The 19,989-nt window shown below is 37.7% G+C and overlaps 1 protein-coding gene across 8 annotated transcripts in view; it reads right to left on the bottom strand.

Moving 5' to 3' along the window:
- Positions 1-401: 401 nt before the first annotated feature.
- DGKB (diacylglycerol kinase beta) overlaps positions 402-19,989 on the bottom strand; it is an 812,604-nt gene continuing 793,016 nt past the window's right edge. For all 8 annotated transcript variants that reach the window (XM_064380339.1, XM_064380340.1, XM_064380343.1 and 5 more), the window contains one exon: positions 402-4,256. In XM_064380339.1, the coding sequence (XP_064236409.1) occupies positions 4,149-4,256 (108 nt within the window). In that variant the 3' untranslated portion in view covers positions 402-4,148. The remainder of the gene's footprint in view (positions 4,257-19,989) is intronic.

Here is a 19,989-nt window from a genome sequence, read left to right as displayed (position 1 = left end):
ACTTGCTGCAGCCCCTTTGCATAATATGTTGAACCTAGTCAGTGCCCAAGAGATATTTGTTGAAGTCTGTTACACAAAATAAGAAATCGGTTTCATCCAGAAAATTCAGCTTGTGTTCCCACAGTTTCATCATTCAGGTTGTTGGCTTACTTGGAATCTAAAATTGCTGGATTAATATGCACAGCAGCAGCTTGGGGCCCAAAGTACTACAAAGTGGACTAATTTTGTTCTTAATTGCATATAATTCAGTCCCTAATTACTCCCTGACAAAAGGTAGGGTGTCTGGCCTCATATCCCTAGTGGATATATTCAGCGGGGTAGGAGGATTGTGTGGAGCTGCTGGAGTAGTTCATTTAAGAGACAAAATCTGGCCAGAATGGCAGTAACAAATGACACTGAACTGAGTGGTTAACATTTTTATTTCAAAAAGCAGGATATTGCATATATCACTTTCTGAGAAAATAATTAAGGTACTATAATTAAATAAGTTCCATGTTTTTAAACACAATAAGGTTATACAGAATCTCTCAAATGTGAGTTTACTCAAACTTTATTGAAACACAGCAGAATTTAGTTGGGAGCTTTAAATGATGATTTCTGCCTCTCACAAAATAATAGCTCTTTTAGAGGGTTTTATTTATTTTCTTTAGGTTTACAGCCTTAATATATGTTACAAGGGTTTAATTTTTTAATGGAGACAATTATTTAGTTATTTGAATAATAATGGAAAATAGGATTCAATATTATTTATTTAATTATTCTGTATTGAATAATTCTTTGGGGGTTATATGTGCCATGAAAAGTACATTTCCCTTTTTATAACCAATGAGCAACAAATTGACATTGACACAGAAAGGAAAAGAATTCTCTCAAAGTCTTGTCTCATTCAAAGAGAATACAGTCTGAGATACCAAACAAATTCTTCCCTGAAAAATTCCAGCTGCTTCCCATACCCCTAAAAAAGAAAAACAAAATAAAATGTGGAAACACGCATGCAATTCATTAGCCCTCACGAGATTTAAATTTCTGTTTGCAGTAGACTATGCTAAACATCTGAGCCTTTGTTTCATTCTGGCTATGATCACATGAACCCATTTTAAATAAAATAAAAACGGTTTTAACATGTTAATTTTTTTAACTTCCTACAAGCTATCTCCTTCCACCACAATACATTGACCAGCATTTTCACATCAAATACACATGGTATACACATGGAAGTGGAAAAAATACATTTATGTCTTTTAAACTTTCTGGTTCAATGTAGATGCCTCCTTTCCTATTTCTTAGAAGTGTGGATGTCGAGGTTTATTCTGGAATCTCTCTCTGGAATCTCATCGATGCAGTGTATGGCAGTATTTAGCAGAATGCATGTTTGTTTTTCCCCTTTGCTTCTGAGTACTGTTAAGTCCAGCATTAATTTACTTTTAAGACTTTCATCCAGTTAAACCTTTATACAGCTATGTCTTCTGTATTAAAAGAGCGCAACTCAGTAGCTCAAAATTCATCTGCACATGTACAAGTTTTCTTCTCGTAAAGGTGGCATCATCATTCAATATTTTATACTCTAGAATTTCAGTTCAGAGTTTTCCTTAAACTGTATGTTTTTCATATGAAGCTGTGATAAAGCTGGGGGGAATATCTTCTCTGATTTCGAACCCATCAAGTTACATTTTTAAAAACTACTTTCCAAACCCCAGGGGTCATATACTTGAAGGGGCAAGCGCATCAGTGTCTTTAGAAAATGAGTTGAGAAAAGTCAAATTGGATTCATATTTGAACGTTTATTATTGGTACCAAAGAATCCAACTGACTGAAAACGTAACCACCATTAGCACTAATTGTAGTCATACAGCTATGTCGGAGTGGAGCTGCATCCCGTTATTTCAGTTATTGAAGTCTTACAGGCAGGTTGTTTAATTTGGCTCAACCCACTGTCTATCCAACAGTTTCTACTGCACAGATTGTTAAGAATGATTCACAAACTGTTGCTGCCTTCAAACGATATACTATAAAAGGTAGCCAAGAAGTAATTGTATGTTGTAGCGAACATAAAATAATTTGTGACTTCAAAATATATTTTTGACACAAAGCCTGCCTGCCCATTGTAGAAAATTTTGTCAATTCATGTGAAAATATTTATTACCTGTAACCATAGATACAAAAATCAATGTGTGTGTTATGTAACATTGTGTCAGTAATGCACTTGTTAGCGTTGTGAGATTTCTTTTGGTCTAGATTACTGTTCTGCCAAACAACTTTTTTATTTTTTATTATACCAGGGCAAGTGATTGCTGTACTAAATTTGCAATTGTAATCATAATTTTCCTGGGAATGCTAAATTATGTCTTAATTTTATTCAGAAGCTTTATTTTTAAAGTAATTAAGCTTATTGTTGGTTGATATTTACCATCCAATGTTCCAGGAACACTAAAAGAATATACTTTGTACATAATCTTCCATTATAGCACATTGCTTGAGAGTAGCTATTTGATATAACAGCATTCAGTTGAGTTTTCAAACCAAAGAACTAAAATTATAGCAATTTCACTTGAAATCCATAAATCCATGCACGGGATTGTGTTCAACAGAATCACTAAATGCTATTTGTTATTCAAAAATGAATGAATCAATAACAAAATAGAACTGATAAATCATTAGCACTTTAATGCAGAGTGGAGAGAAACTAATAAATCATGCAGTTCAAGCACTCGTTTTCCTTATGGCATGTTTGAAAACATAAAACATGCAATGATGAGATGCAGGTCAATATGAATGAACAAGATTCCAAGACTGTTCAGAAGCATTTCATTTTATATCATAGGCTTAATGAAACACTAAAAGAAAAGTACCGTCCCGTGATTTCTTTAAACAGAGAATCCAACCGTGCCGTGAACACCTTCAACAGTGATCTAGGCCGTCGTTTCCATGTAAACATTTGAAATGTCATAGAGATGGGAGTGGAGTAGGTGAGGAGGAGGGAGCTGACTGCATGCATGATTCGCTTCCAAAAGCTCAATATTATTACAGGTACCAATTTCTACTAGAAAGAAACTGATACAATCGTTTACTTCCTTCAAGTGTACTTAACTGATTCATGAAAAATTACACCTATATTTATAAATGACTGAAAAAAGCAAGAAATCATTTATGGAGCTTTGATTGTGTTGTCTGGTCTACTGTCTGTCTGTGAAGGTGAGAATTTTAATCATAATGAATGGGTAACTCACTCTCTTTCCAGCATTTTAGTCATCAGAAAATGAATCACAGGAACCACAAATTTGCTCCACCATGCTTAATTACTTATGCGTTAACCAATTTCTCTCAAGCATCCGTTTCTAAATCTTTGGTGGGAAACACATTGCTTAGGCACATCGTTTAAAACATCTATTTGGTTGTTGGTGTGGTTATGAATTCTCTCTTAGATTCTCATGCAGAAAGGAACAAGGCTTGTCATATTACCACAACTTTACTGTCAAGTAATATGCTTTCACTTATTTCTGGAATTAAAAAGAAAGCTAAGCAAATTAAAACTGTGTTTTTCAGCACAAGAAAACTTTATACCTGATATTTTTATTTCCACCCCTCTGAGTTTAGTTGTCAAAGAAAAACTAGGTATAAATAGCAAGATATTGTAGTCAACTATTTAATAAAACCTTTGAATTAAAAGTTTCTCCTCAAGTCATAGGTCACTGATACACTGATTCTAAAAGGGAAACATATAGCAATCTGCAATTACGATCATTGTGGCGTTACTGATTAGTACATAGTAATAATTAGAATCATACTGAGCATCACATTTCCCATGGTATTTCCTTTTTCATGTTTCACAGGTTTTTCTCACAGGTTAGTAAATGGAAATTGGAGAAGAGATGGGCGGGAGATGTAAAAATCTGTGGGAATGCATGCAACCAAAATATGCAGTTTCACTTCATGTAAACGTCTGCTTTCTTCATGCAAGGAGGCCTATAAAAACTGAGACAATAAATTTTCTAATAGCTGAATTTTACATTAGCTCGGTAACAAAAACTGTTAAACCAATTCCATGATTTTGCATGAGCAGGAGACATGAACTGGTTCAAAGACTTCCAGCATATGTGTTCCAGGCCCAATTATGCTAATTCAATTTCTAAGAATGAAACAAGACAGGATTATTCCTTGCTTCGGTTTCTTGTCCTTTTGACGAGGGAGCAGAATAACCCGGTTTTTGGAGGAGGGCCCATCAGCATTGGGGCTTGGTTCTTGTGTGTAATTTTTATCTAGAAGAAAAGAGAGAGAGGGAGAGAAAGTAATCTCCAGATATAATACCAAATTGTGAGACTCTCTGTTAAGGTTAATAGTATTTCATGAATGACAGAAACACCACAAGTGTGAAATGAAACTTCAGAGTTTCTATTATTTCCAAAATATTTTTAAGGGAGATAAGGATGTGCACTTAAATCATGATAATTTTTAAAATTCTCCAAAGTCACATTTTAAATACTATGTTACCTCTAATCTCACTTGCATTAATATCCCAGAACTGTCCCCTTAGGTTACACGATTCTCCAGTATTATTTCTTGACCATTAGTTATGTATTATTTGTTGAAGTCAGGAAAGAATGCACCATTAGAGTTTCCAGAGTCCTAGTTATAGCCCAGTATCAAGACGAACTCAGTATCAAGGCAGGCCTTATTTATCTTGCTAATCAGATTGTTTCTCTCTTTCAACATGAACTGCAAGGCTTAATTTCCAAACAGTCATTAGAAATGAAAGTCAAAAGTTAACATGCATAAAAGGTCAGAAATGATGAACTAGCTTTCTAATTTGTTAATTAATTGGCAATAGAATAGGATCAAATATTGAAAAGCCTGCTTAAAACACTTTGAGAGACTGTTCTAAAGCTACTCGTTTTGATTTCTTTGATATAAAACTACGAATCACCTTAAATGAGACAACCTTAAAGTAGATTACGTCTGCAATTTTCTCTAATTCAACTTGAAATTAGAGAAGACATTTTATGAATATATGCTATGCTCAAAGCTAATTGAAAGCAATTATCAAAGTGGCATTTTGTCTGTGACTTTAAGATACATTGTAAGATAATAAATGATTCTCATTATGTAATAAAAAGGTCACATCTTGCCTTTGGGCTAGTGACGCCAAGAGTTTTTCAAAAGCAATGTGAGACATTTTCTTTAGTGAACTGCGACTAATACAAGAACCATCGCTTATTAAATATCAGTTGTCACCTGCACAGCATCCGCATCAGAGATGAGTATTTCTTTCAAAAAGAAACAGCACCTCATTAACAGCTGCAAAAAATATATCTCTTAAAGTGCACACCTGACATTTTCAAGTTAAAATGAATATCTTTCACTTGTCATTCACTAATAGCAATGAAATAAAAAAATGTATATCACGTGGACAGGATCATTAAAATCTGCAGTGGGGCTTTTGGGAAATGGAAATCTACTTCACAGTCTAGAATGATGGAAGTATGTGGAAAACCTTAAAAGAATGAACAACTTTATTTAAGCCTGTTGGAATCAGGTTATTCTGGAAGGATTCAGTGTCCTCTTCCCTGCAACAATAAATTGCACATGTAAAAGGCCGCTAAGGCTGACCCAGCCTCAAACTCTATGGATATCCAACTTTATCTTATTTTTGTTATGAACTAGGGAATTGACAGATAAGATACCAGAATGCACTTATCTATGCAGATTGAAAATGATCTCTACCAGATTTTCCCTCAGTAAGTCAGCATTAGATTATACGGTACCTTACATGATTGATTTTTAAACTCCTCTGAAATTCTAGCAGTAGACAGGATCCAATACGGCATCATTCATCGTTTATTCATTTTACAAAATTTGTTCAGCCCCTACTATGCTTCAGACACTATATCAAGAACTTCGAATAGACAGTATACAGTCTCTGCCCCCAAGAAATTATAGTCTAGCAGGAAAGATAAAATGAACAAGCACATTGAATAGTGTCATAGATGCTGAAGTGGGAGGCTAAGCAGAAAGACGCTATTTTTTACCATTGAAAATGAAAATGAATCATTTTCTGCACAAATGTCATTTTTAAATGAGTACTGGGAAAGCAGTTATCACTATTACTTACATGATAACCTTACATTCAAATAGAATATTAGGAGCTAAAGTAAGAAGGTTGAGATTTCTGGTTCATAATTTCTGGACTAAATGCTTTACAGGGTATAACAGTATTAGGACATTTTGGGAAATTAGATCATTATTCCCAAATAGTTGATAAGACTATGAAAGAAATATATCTCTCCAGGCATTTATATATATGTTAGTATCAATTTATGACAAAGCGTAGCCAAAATGTCACATAATTATTCTCTATAAGATTTAGTTTCTTTGTGTTTCTTTTTTGTGGGGGGGCATATAAATTTTGTTTATGACCATTATATTAAAAACCCTTTTTTTAAAAAAGAAATTACATGATTCTATGCCTTTAAAAATAGCACAGTATCTCATTCAGTGCTCTTGACACAATGAGACTTTTAATCTATGTGACTAAAACACAAGCTCCAGTTTTCAGTCACTAATCAGAACAACGGCCAGTACTATTTGAAAAATTATATGTAACTTGTCTTCTTGGAAATTATTCTATAGTCAAAGTACCCGACTGTTTCTTTAAACTAACTATATTTCTGGGAGGGGAAAAAAAATCCACATCCTTTTTGTCTGTTTATGGAAATGAGAACCAATTGTTTGTATTTTCTTCTTGGTTAGTAGAGTACACATGGAGGAAACTAGCGTTCAATAAGTGCCTATTATGAATCCTGGCTCTTCGCATCCCTTGTTTCATTGGATAATTCCATGTCTTGGTATATTTGGGCAGAAGCAAAATTACTAAAGGGGAGAATAATTCTAAGGAGGTGGATTCTTGGCATCCCAGTCACAGAAATTCCAGGTGTCAGCTCTAGAAAGCTGCAGAGACTCAACCCTCAGGCTCAGGTTGCTCATGTGGGAAAATCCTGGTTGAAGGGAGTTAACAGGGACCGTAATTAAGACCCTGATGCCTGTTTTATATACATTGAACACTCTTGTTTTATTATTATTCTTACTTTTCTATCCACTAGAGGAATAACAATGAGTAAAAACTCTGGGGTACATGTGTAAAACGTGCAGGTCTGTTACATAGGTATACATGTGCCATGGTGGTTGGCTGCATCCATCCCCCATCATCTGCATTAGATATTTCTCCTAATGCTATCCCTCCCCAATCCATCTACCCCCTGCTATTCCTCCCTTAGCCGTCACTTGCCAACAGGCCGTGGTGTCGGATGTTCCCCTCCCTGTGTGCATGTGTTCTCGTTGTTCAACACCCACTTATGAGTGAGAACATGTGGTGTTTGGTTTTCTGCTCCTCTGTTACTTTCCTGAGAATGATTGTTTCCAGCGTCATCCATGTCCCTGCAAAGGACATGAACTCATCCTTTTTTATGACTGCATAGTATTCCATGGTATATATGTGCCACATTTTCTGTATCCAGTCTATCATTGATGGGCATTTGGATTAGTTCCAAGTCTTTGCTATTGTAAACAGTGCCAAAATAAACATACAAGTGCATGCGTCTTTATAATAGAATGATTTACAATCCTCTGGGTATATATCCAGTAATAGGATTGCTGGGTCAAATGGTTTTTCTATTTCTAGATCCTTGAGGAATTGCCACACTATCTTCCACAATGGTTGAACTGATTTACATTCCCACCAACAGTGTAAAAGCGTTCCTATTTCTAAACATCCTCTCCAGCGTCTGTTGTCTCTTAATTTTTTAATGATCACCATTCTAAGTGGTGTGAGATGGTATCTCAATGTGGTTTTGATTTGCATTTCTCTAATGACCAGTGATGATGAGCATTTTTTCATGTTTGTTGGCCACATAAATGTTTTCTTTTGAGAAGTGTCTGTTCATATCCTTTGCCCACTTTTTGATGGGGTTGTTTTTTTCTTGTAAATTTTTTGAAGTTCTTTGTAGATTCTGGATATTATCCCTTTGTCAGATTGGTAGATGGCAAAATTTTTTTCCTATTCTGATGGTGGCCAGTTCACTCTGATGCTAGTTTCTTTTGCTGTGCAGAAGCTCTTTAGTTTAATTAGATCCCATTTGTCAATTTTGGCTTTTGTTGCCATTGCTTTTGGTGTTTTAGTCATGAAGTCCTTGCCTATGCCTATGTCCTGAATGGTTTTGCCTAGGTTTTCTTCTAGGGTTTTTGTGGTGTTAGGTCTTATGTTTAAGTCTTTAATCCATCTGGAGTTAATTTTAGTGTTAGGTGTCAGGAAGGGGTCCAGTTTCTGCTTTCTGCACATGGCTAGCCAGTTTTCCCAACACCATTTATTAAACAGGGACTCCTTTCCACATTGCTTGTTTTTGTCGGGTTTGTCAAAGATCAGATGGTTGTAGATGTGTGGTGTATGTTGAACTAGCCTTGCATCCCAGGGATGAAGCTGACTTGATCGTCATGGATAAGCTTCGTGATGTGCTGGTGGATTTGGTTTGACAGTATTTTACCAAGGAATTTTGCATCAATGTTCATAATGGAAATTGGCCTGAAATTTTCTTTTCTACTTGTGTTTCTGCCACGTTTTGGTAATGGGATGATGTTGGCCTCATAAAATGAGTTAGGGAGGATTCCCTCTTTTTGTATTGTTTGAAATAGTTTCAGTAGCAATGGTACCACCTCCTCTTTGTACCTCTGGTAGAATTCGGCTGTGAACTCGTCTGGTCCTAAACTGGTTTTGGTTGGTAGGTTATTAATTAATTGCTGCCTTAATTTCAGACCTTGTTATTGGTCTGTTCAGGGATTCAGCTTCTTCCTGGTTTAATTTTGGAAGGGTATAACTGTCCAGGAATTTATCCATGTCTTCTAGATTTTCTGGTTTATTTGCATATAGGTGTTTTTAGTAATCTCTGATGGTAGTTTGTACTTCTGTGGGATAGGTGGTGATATCCCCTTTATCATTTTTTACTGCATCTATTCAATTCTTCTCTCTTTTCTTATTTATTAGTCTGGCTTTCAGTTTATTTTGTTGATCCTTCCAAAAAACCAGCTTCTGGATTTATTGATTTTTTTAAAGAGTGTTTTTGTGTGTCTTTATCTCCTTCAATTCTGCTCTGATATTAGTTATTTCTTGTCTTCTGGTAGCTTCTGAATTTGTTTGATCTTGTTCCTCTGGTTCTTTTAATCGCGACGTTAGGGTGTCAATTGTAGATCTTGCCTCGCTCCTTTTGTGGGCATTTAGTGCTATAAATTTCCCTCTAGACACTGCTTTAAATTTGTCCCAGAGATTCTGGTACATTGTGTCTTCCTTCTCCTGGTTTCAAATAACATCTTTATTTCTGCCTTCATTTCATTCTTTATCCAGTAGTCATTCAGAAGCAGGTTATTCAGTTTCCATGTAGTTGTGCAGTTTTGAGTGAGTTTCTTAATCCTGAGTTCTAATTTGGTTGCACTGTAGTCTGAGAGACTGTTTGTTATGATTTCTGTTCTGTCAATATTAGACCAATCAACAAGACAGAAAATTAACAATGTTCTCCAGGACTTGAACTCATATCTGGACCAAGTGGACCTAACAGACATCTATAGAACTCTCCACCCCAAATCCACAAAATATACATTCTTCTCAGCACCACATCACACTTATTCTAAAATTGACCACATAATGGGAAGTAAATCACTCCTCAGCAAATGCAAAATAACGGAAATCATAACAGTCTCTTAGACCACAGTTCAATCAAAAATAGTATCCCCAAAGACTTTAGAATATATTAAGTTTCAGCAATCCGAGGACATGTAGCAAATGACCTCTCTTTGAGTGCCTTCTTCTATTAAGAGTCAGGTAATTACTTCTCAGTTATTCCTTGATACATCAAATATTTATTGGGCACTGGCTATGAACAAGGCATTTTGCAACACTGATTTTGGCTGTTTACTTTCTAAGAGAGTCTGACATTATTATTTGAAAGAGACAACTGGGCACTCATAAACAGTGGTGATGGGACTCCTAGAAAGTGGAATGGCTCCATGAAGGTAGAAGAGCATTGCTTACAAAATGCAAGGTAAATACTATCAGATACAGAATGGCATCCTCCTATAACTCTTCATTTCTCCTTATCATGTACCCTTTCAGGAAAGAAACAGTGGCAGAGAAAGGTTATTCTATTGCCCATGACTCTTTCTATTTCTGTCTTCCTATTTCAAATGAAGACTGGCCACTTCTAAAAAGATAAATCCAAAAAATATGGATTCAGTTTCACTTTTATAATTATTCAATATGAAATCAGAATGAAGTATAGAAACCAGTAACAGAATCAAAAGTGATAAGGCATAGTCTTCTTATTTCTATTACATTGTTAAGGTTGCATAGTTTGATAGTTGTAATACTTCCACCTCATAGTTATAATGTTAAGAATAAGAACCAGAAAAAAAAACAATATTGATCTGGCTCTCAGTGTATGCTGAGCTTTATGCGAAGTGTTTTACACGTTATTCAGGTGTCACCTATTTCATCCACCTCTTTGAGTTGCCCTCAACAAAAGTCCTATTATAGAACAGTGTGAAACTGAAGTAGAATTTCATAAAATGGATAGAAGAGGGCATTTATGTCTCACAGTACATAGCAAATAATGTTTATTCCCCAGATATTTGTGTTCTCTTCAAAGACTTTCTTCAGGCCAACTAACACTAGAGGGAAGAGACATGGGTCTTTCCCTGATTAGTTTTCCAGGCAGTATTTGATTCAGCTCGTTGGTGATTTCTTTCCTGCTTCCCTGTCTTCCAACATCAAATATTTCCAAAACCCTTTATTATGAAAAGTAGCATTTCTTTTTCTCTTGTTATCTAAACAACTGCTCAATATCCTTTCCATAAGCATTTATTGAAGCATTCTGGTAAGTTTAGAAGAGAGGTGGGTCTCGTTTGTTTCAGGAATTCTTATACCTCCTATTCAAATCATTTAAAAAATAATTTTACTTTTATAATATCCAATTTTGGCCTCCTAACAACTCTGGGAGGTAGCTGTCAACATCTTTATTCTACACTGGAGGACAAAGAGACTTAAAAGCGTTCTGTTACCTGCATAACGTCACTCAAGTGGGTAAATGCAAGAGCTGGGTTTGACGGTTGAATCTCAAATCTCCTGGGCCCTCCTTGCTAATTCCCACCTCTGCACCTTTGTGCTAGTTATTGCCCTAGAGAGCATTCCCTGTCTTTTTTGCCAATCAAATTTCTATCCCTGTCCTGCCCAGCTTAAATCACACATTATTGTCAAATTTCAAAGTGCAGGGATAAAAAGAAGATTCTAAATGTCCTCAGAGAGAAAAAAATAGGTCACTTACAGAAAAATAAAAATCAGCATGGCATCAGGCTTTTTAAAAACATTAGTGCTGGAAGACAATGAAGAAACACCTTCAAACCCCAGAGGAAAAGTTAATTTTATCCGAGAACTCTATACTTAGTCAATGTATTGATTAACTGCAAGGGTAGAATGCAGACATTTTCAGTCACAAAAGTATCTGGAGAATTTGCCTGTTATGTACCCTTTAAAACATATTTGGGGTGTTCTGTAGCAAAGTAAATGAGTGAGCTAAGAAAGAGTCAAAAAACAAAAGATTCAACTCAAAAACAAAAGATCCAGGATGGCAGATTGTCGAGAGAGCTAGACTGAAACCTAAAGGGAAGGGCTTCTGGCATATAAATGAAAGGAGTGTGAATAATAGATACATTGATAGGGTAGAGTTTTGTTTTGTTTTTTTAAGGAAAATGAGAACTATTAAAAGGATAACTTTGCAAAGAGAAGATAGAAATGCTAAAGCTTTGCAGGAAAGAAAATGTGATTGTGGGTCAGTACTTGGTTCTGCAGTTGACAACATTTTCATAGTGTCAATGATTATATATTTTTTATTGATTTAAATAAAATTATATACTTCTCAGAAGCAGAACAGCTTAATGGCTGCTTGGGCCCACCATTTCCTATCTGGGGACTTTGGGCAAGATACTACGATTCATTTCCCTCATCAATACTATAGAGCTTTTAATATAGTGTCTTACTGGTTTCTTGTAAGGATTAAATGAATCAATGTACACGAAATGCTTAGGCTGTTACCTGGTACACAAAAAGCACTTAGTAAATGTTAACTATTAGTAACAGAGTTGAATCCAGTAATGTAAGAGTGTCAGAAGCCACCTTTGTATAACACTAAGTGCAGTATCCCTGAAACTAATCCATACAAATATAACAACAAAGCGTATTTACAGATAGGGAGTAAACGATGACAAGAAATAGTCCAAGAATCACAGTGGTAGCATCTGATGAGACCATCTAGTGACAGAGAAGTAAAGGACCCGGGATAGCTATGTTTCTTGCAAGTCTGTACATTGTTTGGTTACATGTGCATATACTACTTTGGTACCAACTTTTAAATATTTTTCAAAAATCCCTCTGCAGGTGAGTCTCCTGCACTCTAGTGTTTTCGTTCTCCAAATGTGATCCACAGGCTAGGAGCACTGATATCATTGTTAGAAATGCAAACTCCCCGGTCCCACCCCAGATCTTCCGAATCAGATTCTGCTTTCTAGTAAGAACCCCAGGTGACTCCTCTGTGCTTTTAAATTTGAGACGCCCCAGACTATTTCTCATTTTAGTTCTCTTCCTAAGGGGCAAGACCAGTAAGAATCTGTTGACTGACTGAGCAACTGAATAAATGAATGAAAACAGTGCTTTTTTCTACACCTCCAAAACACGTGGAAACAAATATCCTAACTTACTCAACTTTAATGACCTTTATTGTTAACGTACTAGGTACCAGCCTACCTTATTTCGGTGTGGAGGACTGCAAGTTGAACAGACATTTTTTTAAACCTAGCTGAGGTGTTTGTAGTATAATGATGATAGAAGACATGTGATGGCAGAATGTAATATGCTTTGAGCTAGGGATATTTTCAGGGTACAGTAAGAGTAAAAAAAAAAATGCCATTTAGATCATGGTGGAAGGACAGTGGCAGAATTAAAACTGAGTTTTAGTCACATCATTCTGACAGCAGAGATTAGGGGTTGGTGCCATTGCACAGGCATGGAGGTACGGTGGAAGGTTAATGTAGTAATCCAGAAAAGAACTGAAATAGACTTGAGTCACAGCAGTGCCAATGGGAACAGAATGGAGGCAGATTTAACAGACACTGAGGAGGCACAAGTACAGGATCTGATGGATTAGTGGGTTCATGGGGCACTGGGAAAAGAGGAAGATTTCATTATAATTTCCATGCTTTTGGTCTTCATTGTTATGTGTATAGTGATGTTTTTTTTTTTTTTGAGATGGAGTCTAGCACAGTGTCGCCCAGGCTGTAGTGCAGTGGCATGATTTCAGCTCACTGCAATCTCCACCTCCTGGTTTCAAGCAGTTCTCCTGCCTCCGCCTCCTGAGTAGCTGGGACTACAGGCGTGTGCCACCATGCCCAGCTGATTTTTTTCTGTATTTTTAGTAGAGACGGGGTTTCACCACTGTTGGCCAGAACTGTCTCGATCTCCTGACCTTGTGATTTGCCCACTTCAGCCTCCCAGAGTGCTGGGATTACAGGTATGAGCCACTGTGCCCAGCTTGCAGTGATGCTTCCTATAGAAAGAGAAGCATTTTTGGTAGGGGTGAAAATCAGGAGGTTGGTGAAGCCACTGTTGAGGGTGACATTCTGAAGGAGATGCTCAGCATCTTTTGAGTCTGTGGGTGTGGCGTTCAGAAGGGAGAACAGGTCTTGAGATGGATTTAGGTTTGATCATCTTATAACGATGTCAGCAACTGAGAAGGAATTACTGAAGGGCAGTGTGGCTAATACGAATAGCAGATGTTAGACTTTGTAACTGGGGAATGCTGACATTTGAGAGTGCAGCAGGAGAGTACAAATAGTGAGAGAGGTAGGGGAAAAACTGAAAGAAGTGCTATTATATAAACACTTCCAGTCAATCCTCGGTGTGCTGGTTACTCTTCTATTAATTAGGGTGAAACCTTCAAACTACATCAAATGAGGTGAGGCATGCCTCAGTTTGCTACGATGATCTATATGTCCGTGATAGAAGCTCTTATGTTGTTTGACTTAATTCTAAATATAGAATTATTATATTTGAGAGTGATATATTTAAGTAGTCATTCATATTACTTCAAGGGTTGGCAAATATGTTTTGTAAAGGATTAGACAATAAATGTTTTAGGCTTTGTGGTCTCTGAACTACTCAACACTGCCCTTATAAAGCAAAGGCAGTTTTGGGCTGTATGTAAGTAAATTAATGTTGCCATGTTACAATAAATTCTGTGTCTAAAAACTATAATTTTAATTCCATGTAATTTTCACGTTAGGAAATATTACTCCTTTCTGGATGTTTTCAGCCATTTAAAAATGTGAAAACAATTCTTAAGTTTTTGGCTATGTAAAATCAGGCAGCTGGCCAGATTTGGCTCACAGGCTATAATTTGCTGACCCTTGATATAATAAAGTCAAATACTGAAAATTAAATCTAGCGTTATGAGGCATAAGGTGAAAGAAATAGTTTTAATTTAAAATCATGATTTATTGGGTCAATAGCTAAAACAAGGATAAGAGGAAATAATTTTCTTTGGCATATCTTTGCTATACTAAGTGCCACCATTCAGAAATCATTCTGTGAAAATTCTGAATTAGAATATATACTAACATTCCTCAATTTCGATAATGTACCAACTGATCAAATTTGGCTCAAATGAATTCTCTTTTAAATTAATTCTCATTGCTTTGCACCAGGGTGGGCTTAATATTATGATGGTTCTTCAAAAATACCTCAGCAGGTAGCATTTTTCCTGTGAAATATTCACCCTGTATCTAGCCAAAAATTTTCTCCTGCTTCATCTCTTTCAGATTTTATTATCACTGAATTTATTCAGCTACCTGAAAAATGAATGGGGTTTTCAGAGCAAGTGAGTAGAGCTTAATTCAGCAATTATCTGGATCATTAAAAGTTACCTAGCTTGATTCTGGAATAAGATCGTTTCCTTCTAATAATGGAAACCATTTTGAATTCATGTGTGTGTGTAGCTGAGCCATATGACAGCAGGAATAAAGTACATGCTAAATTTTTCAGGTCCATAACTGCCAAAAAAGCAAAGCAATGAAAGATAACAATTTTCTAAAATCCTTTTGCCAGTTTTTTAAATGATTCTAGCCATTATTTTCTGGAATGATAATTTCCAAGTTTAATGTTAAAGTCTTTGATCTAACATCAAATTCAGAGAAATCAATGTGAAGACTTAAAACCCTTCAAAAATGGGTTTGAGAGGTTTCCTTGCCAATGAAATTCACAGGAAGTTTAAATATGTATGAAAAAGAGAAGACTTATTCCTAAAAGTGATGGGCTGTTTGGCCACATTGCATGGGAAATATTCATACCTGGACTTGAAATCTCTTTCAAAATATAAATTGTGTTCTTCATTCCAAAATATTTTTGTGGTTCTAAGCTGGTTGCCAGGGAAGGTCAAAGACATTTTAAAAGCATTTTTATTATTTCCAGGTCTCTACAGAGAAGTGATCCTCACAATTTTAAACGAGTAACTGTTTATCTTTTCTTAGAGCATCTGCAAATCTTTGCTCACATGGAAAATAGAAGACAAAAACTTAAGAAAACACCACAAAAACACTTCTTTTGCTAACTATAACTAGACGGTATTTACAAGTTGTGACTTGACTTTTCTTACTGAGTAATATTTCAGCAAAGTTTTTCTATATGGCCGTTTTCATTTAGGAGAGGGTTAAGAACATGGGCCCAGGACATGAGGCAAGGATTTGTTTCCCAGATTAGTCACTGGCAGCTATAAAGCCCTCACCAAAGAATCTCAGTTTGACCCTCAATCTCTATTTGCTAAAGCAATATAACAATAGTGCTTACTTTGAAAGACCACAGCAAATACCAAATAAGGCTATGCATGTCATATACATGCTTCATACATGTTAATTTTAGCATCACTATACTTAGTCCTGTGGAAAACACATTTTGCTAACTCGTCTTCTGAGATAACACAGCTTTCTGTGTTCCTTGGGTGGCATTGGAAATGGCATATTATGACTATCTGCCGTCTCCCTGTGACACCTTGCAGCATTCCTGCTACATTCCAGATGCCAATTTTACCCAAAAGAAAGATTAGAAAAAAATTAATGTGGGACATTTACTAACCATCAGAGAGCATACTTAATTTTGTTTGTTTGTTTTTTTAACCAACAGAGACTCAACCATACCCCTGGCTATTTGGAGCATCATAGCACTGATCTGAGAGAGTTTCTCCTCAACATTGAACTACATCATGGTAATACAATTGGATACAGATGTCCAATTTTGATAACATATAACACCAAGCAATGACAGTTTTTTTGTGTGGATAATTGATATTTCTAACAATGTGCTTGGGAATAGGGAGAGTAATTCAGTTGATATAGTACTGGACTAGAGAGGAAACTGATTGATTGTTTTTCAGGTCCTCCCGTTTCAAGGTATTGTTTTATCATTTATTTTTTTATTTTTATTTTTTTGGAGACAGAGTTTCACTCGTTACCCAGGCTGGAATGCAATGGCACGATCTCGGCTCACCGCAACCTCCTCCTCCTGGGTTCAGGCAATTCTCCTGCCTCAGCCTCCTGAGTAGCTGGGATTACAGGCACGCACCGCCATGCCCAGCTAATTTTTTTTTGTATTTTTAGTAGAGACGGGGTTTCACCATGTTGACCAGGATGGTCTCGATCTATTGACCTCGTGATCCACCCGCCTCGGCCTCCCAAAGTGCTGGGATTACAGGTGTGAGCCACCGTGCCCGGCCCCTGTTTTATCATTTATTAAGTTATTGAAGATGATCTAGAAATTCAGCTCATCCTTGACACCTTCCTTTCCTTACCTCCCCTAATCAGTCATCTATTACTAAATCTAATCAATTTCATCCCTCAAATATTTTTTGTGTCTGTTGAATTTTTTTTTCCTTCTTACTACCACGTTCTAAGGCCTCAACAATTGCAGAATTCTTCTACCTGGTCATTGCCTCTCCTGCCAATTCATTCCCCACCTTGAATGCTCTGGTCACTGAGCACATCTGTTCACATCACTTTCCGGTTTAAAATCTCTCTTTACTTCCATATTATCATTAAATTAAAGCTAAACATTTCTGCTGAGGGCTCCCAGGTCCTGCTGCTCTGCTCCCACTGAACCGTGTGCCTCACCCCATGCTGCCTGTCTTCTTTCTATTTCACATCCATCATGTCTTCCTTGTGACTCCTGTACAGACCATGTTCCTTCCCACACTGTGCTGTTTTCTCTGCATAAGACAGACATTCTTCCCTCTCTCTGTGCCTAGTTATATCCTCCTCCTCTTTTGGTTTTCAGGTCAATTTTGAGTTTCTTTGAAAACCTTCCTGGACCTCCTAAGACGAGATCAAACACCTCTATTATACCCTGTCATGGTACAATAGTATCACAGTACCGTAGTATCACAATTCATAAGACCATGAACTTTCCTTCACGGACCTTATATCATTATTGAGATTTTGTATTATTTGTGGGACTATTTGAATTATGTATACCTGCACTGAGTTCAGAGATCATGCCTTTTTTTGGTTCACTCTGTATTTTTCTCCATTGTAACACTAGGACAAAATGTCTGCAGCTTTACAGAGAAGGAATTCAATAAATGTTTGTTGAAAGAATGAATAAATGAATCACTGATATTCTTTTTTTCTTTTGTTAAGACAGAGGCTTGCTCTTGTCACCCAGGCTGGAGTGCAGTGGCGCGATCTTGATTCACTGCAAGCGATTCTCCTGCCTCAGCCTTCCAAGTAGCTGGGATTCAGGTGCCCGCCACCACATCCAGCTAATCTTTTGTATTTTTAGTAGAGAAAGGTTTCACCCTGTTGGCCAGGCTGGTCTTGAACTCCTGACCTTGGGTGATCTGCCCTCCTCAGCCTTTCAAAATGTTGGGATTGCATAAGTCAGTGCACCTGACCAATCACTGATATTCTTGACTTGGCTTAAATAAATAGTTGTGTTCTCCTCCTAATTTATGTATGTAAAAATCATATTTAATAAAAGCCATTTTGTTTACCTCACAGATTTGTCATGAGGATGATACAATATAATCTATTAAAAGTCTTTGAGTTGGAGGATTTCCACCAAACTGGCCAAATAGGAACAGCTCCGGTCTGCACTTCCCAGCAAGAACAAGCCAGAAGGCGAGGGATCTCTACCTTTCCAACTGAGGTACCAGGTTCATCTCATTGGGACTGGTTAGATAGTGGGAGCAGCCCAAGGAGGCTCCCTCACCCAGGAAGCACAAGAGGCCGGAGAACTCCCTCTCCTAGCCAAGGGAAGCCATTAGGGACTTTACCCGACACTCTGGCTCAGATACTGCACTTTTCCCATGGTCATCACAACCTGCAGACCGGGAGATTCCCTCTGGTGCCCACAACCCCAGCCTCCCAGGTTTCCAGCACAGAACTGTGCGGCTGCTTTGGCAGCAGCATTTTTTTTTTTCTCATACCCCAGTGGCACCTGGAATGCCTGTCCCTGAACAAAAGAGGGCTGAAGCCGGGGAGCCAAGTGATCTGGCTTGGCGGGTCCCACCCCTATGAAGACCAGCAAGCTAAGAACCACTGCCTTGAAATTCTCCCAGCCAGCACAGTAGTCTGAGCTCAGCCTGGGACATTTGAGCTCAGTGGTGGGAGGAACATCCGCCATTGCTGAGGCTCGGGTAGGCGGTTTTAACCTCACCTGTGTAAACAAAGTGACCAGGAAGTTTACACAGCAACTGGGCAGAGCCCATGCAGCTCAGTAAGGCCTTTGCAGGCAGACTGTCACTAGACTCCCTTCTTGCTGGGCAGGGCATCTCTGAAAGAAAGGCAGCAGCCCTTCACAGACTGTCCCAACTTCCTGGGACAGAGCACCTGGGAAAAGGGGTGGTTGGGGTTTCGCTTCAACAAACTTAAATGTCTCTGGCTGGCAGCTCTGAAGGGAGGAATGGATCTCCCAGTACAGCACTTGAGCTCTGAAAAGAGAGACTGCCACCTCAAGTGGCTCCCTGACCCCCGTTTTTCCTAAGAGACACCTCATACAGGAGAGCTCTGGCTGACATCTGGCAGGTACCCTGCTGAGACAGTTAGTTACTAGAGGAAGGAACAGGCAGCAATCTTTGCTGTTTTGCATCCCCGCAGGTGATTCCCAGGCAAGCAGGGTCTGGAGTGGACCTCCAGCAAAGTCCGGTGGACCTGCAGCAGTGGGGTCTGACTGTAAGAAGGAAAACTATAAAACAGAAAGAAATAGTTTCAACATCAATGGAAAGGATATCCACTCAGAGACCCCATTTAAAGGACACCAGCTAAATCCACAAAGATGGGAAGAAGCCAGCGCAAAAAGGCTGAAATTGCCAAAAACCAGAAAGGCCCTTCTTCTTGTAGGGATCACAACTCATCACCTGCAAGAGGACAAAACCGGATGGAGGATGAGTTTGACGAACTGACAGAAGCAGGGTTCAGAAGGAGGGTAATAACAAATTTCTTGGAGCTACAGGAGCATGTTCTAACCCAATGCAAGGAAACTAAGAACCTTGAAAGACGGTTAGACGCAATGCTTATGAGAATAATCAGCATAGAGAGACCATAAATGACTTGATGGAGCAGAAAAACACAGCATGCAAACTTCGTGAATCATAGACACGTTTCAATAGCCAAATTGATCAAGTGGAAGAGAGGATATCAGAGATTGGAGATCATCTCAATGAAATAAAACAAGAAGGCAAGATTAGAGAAAAAAAGAGTGAAAAGAAATGAACAAAGCCTCCAAGAAATATGGGATTATGTGAAAAGACCAAATCTACATTTGATCGGTGTACCTGAATGTGACAGAGAGAATGAAGAAGTCTTTGGGTTATTTCAAAATAATAAGAGCTATTTATGACAAACCCACAGCCAATGTCATGC

The sequence above is a fragment of the Aotus nancymaae genome, unplaced genomic scaffold (genome assembly GCF_030222135.1).
Source record: "Aotus nancymaae isolate 86718 unplaced genomic scaffold, 86718_ANA_hifiasm-v0.15.2.pri h1tg000025l, whole genome shotgun sequence".
Taxonomy (NCBI): domain Eukaryota; kingdom Metazoa; phylum Chordata; class Mammalia; order Primates; family Aotidae; genus Aotus; species Aotus nancymaae.
This window is presented reverse-complemented; position numbering and strand designations above follow the sequence as displayed.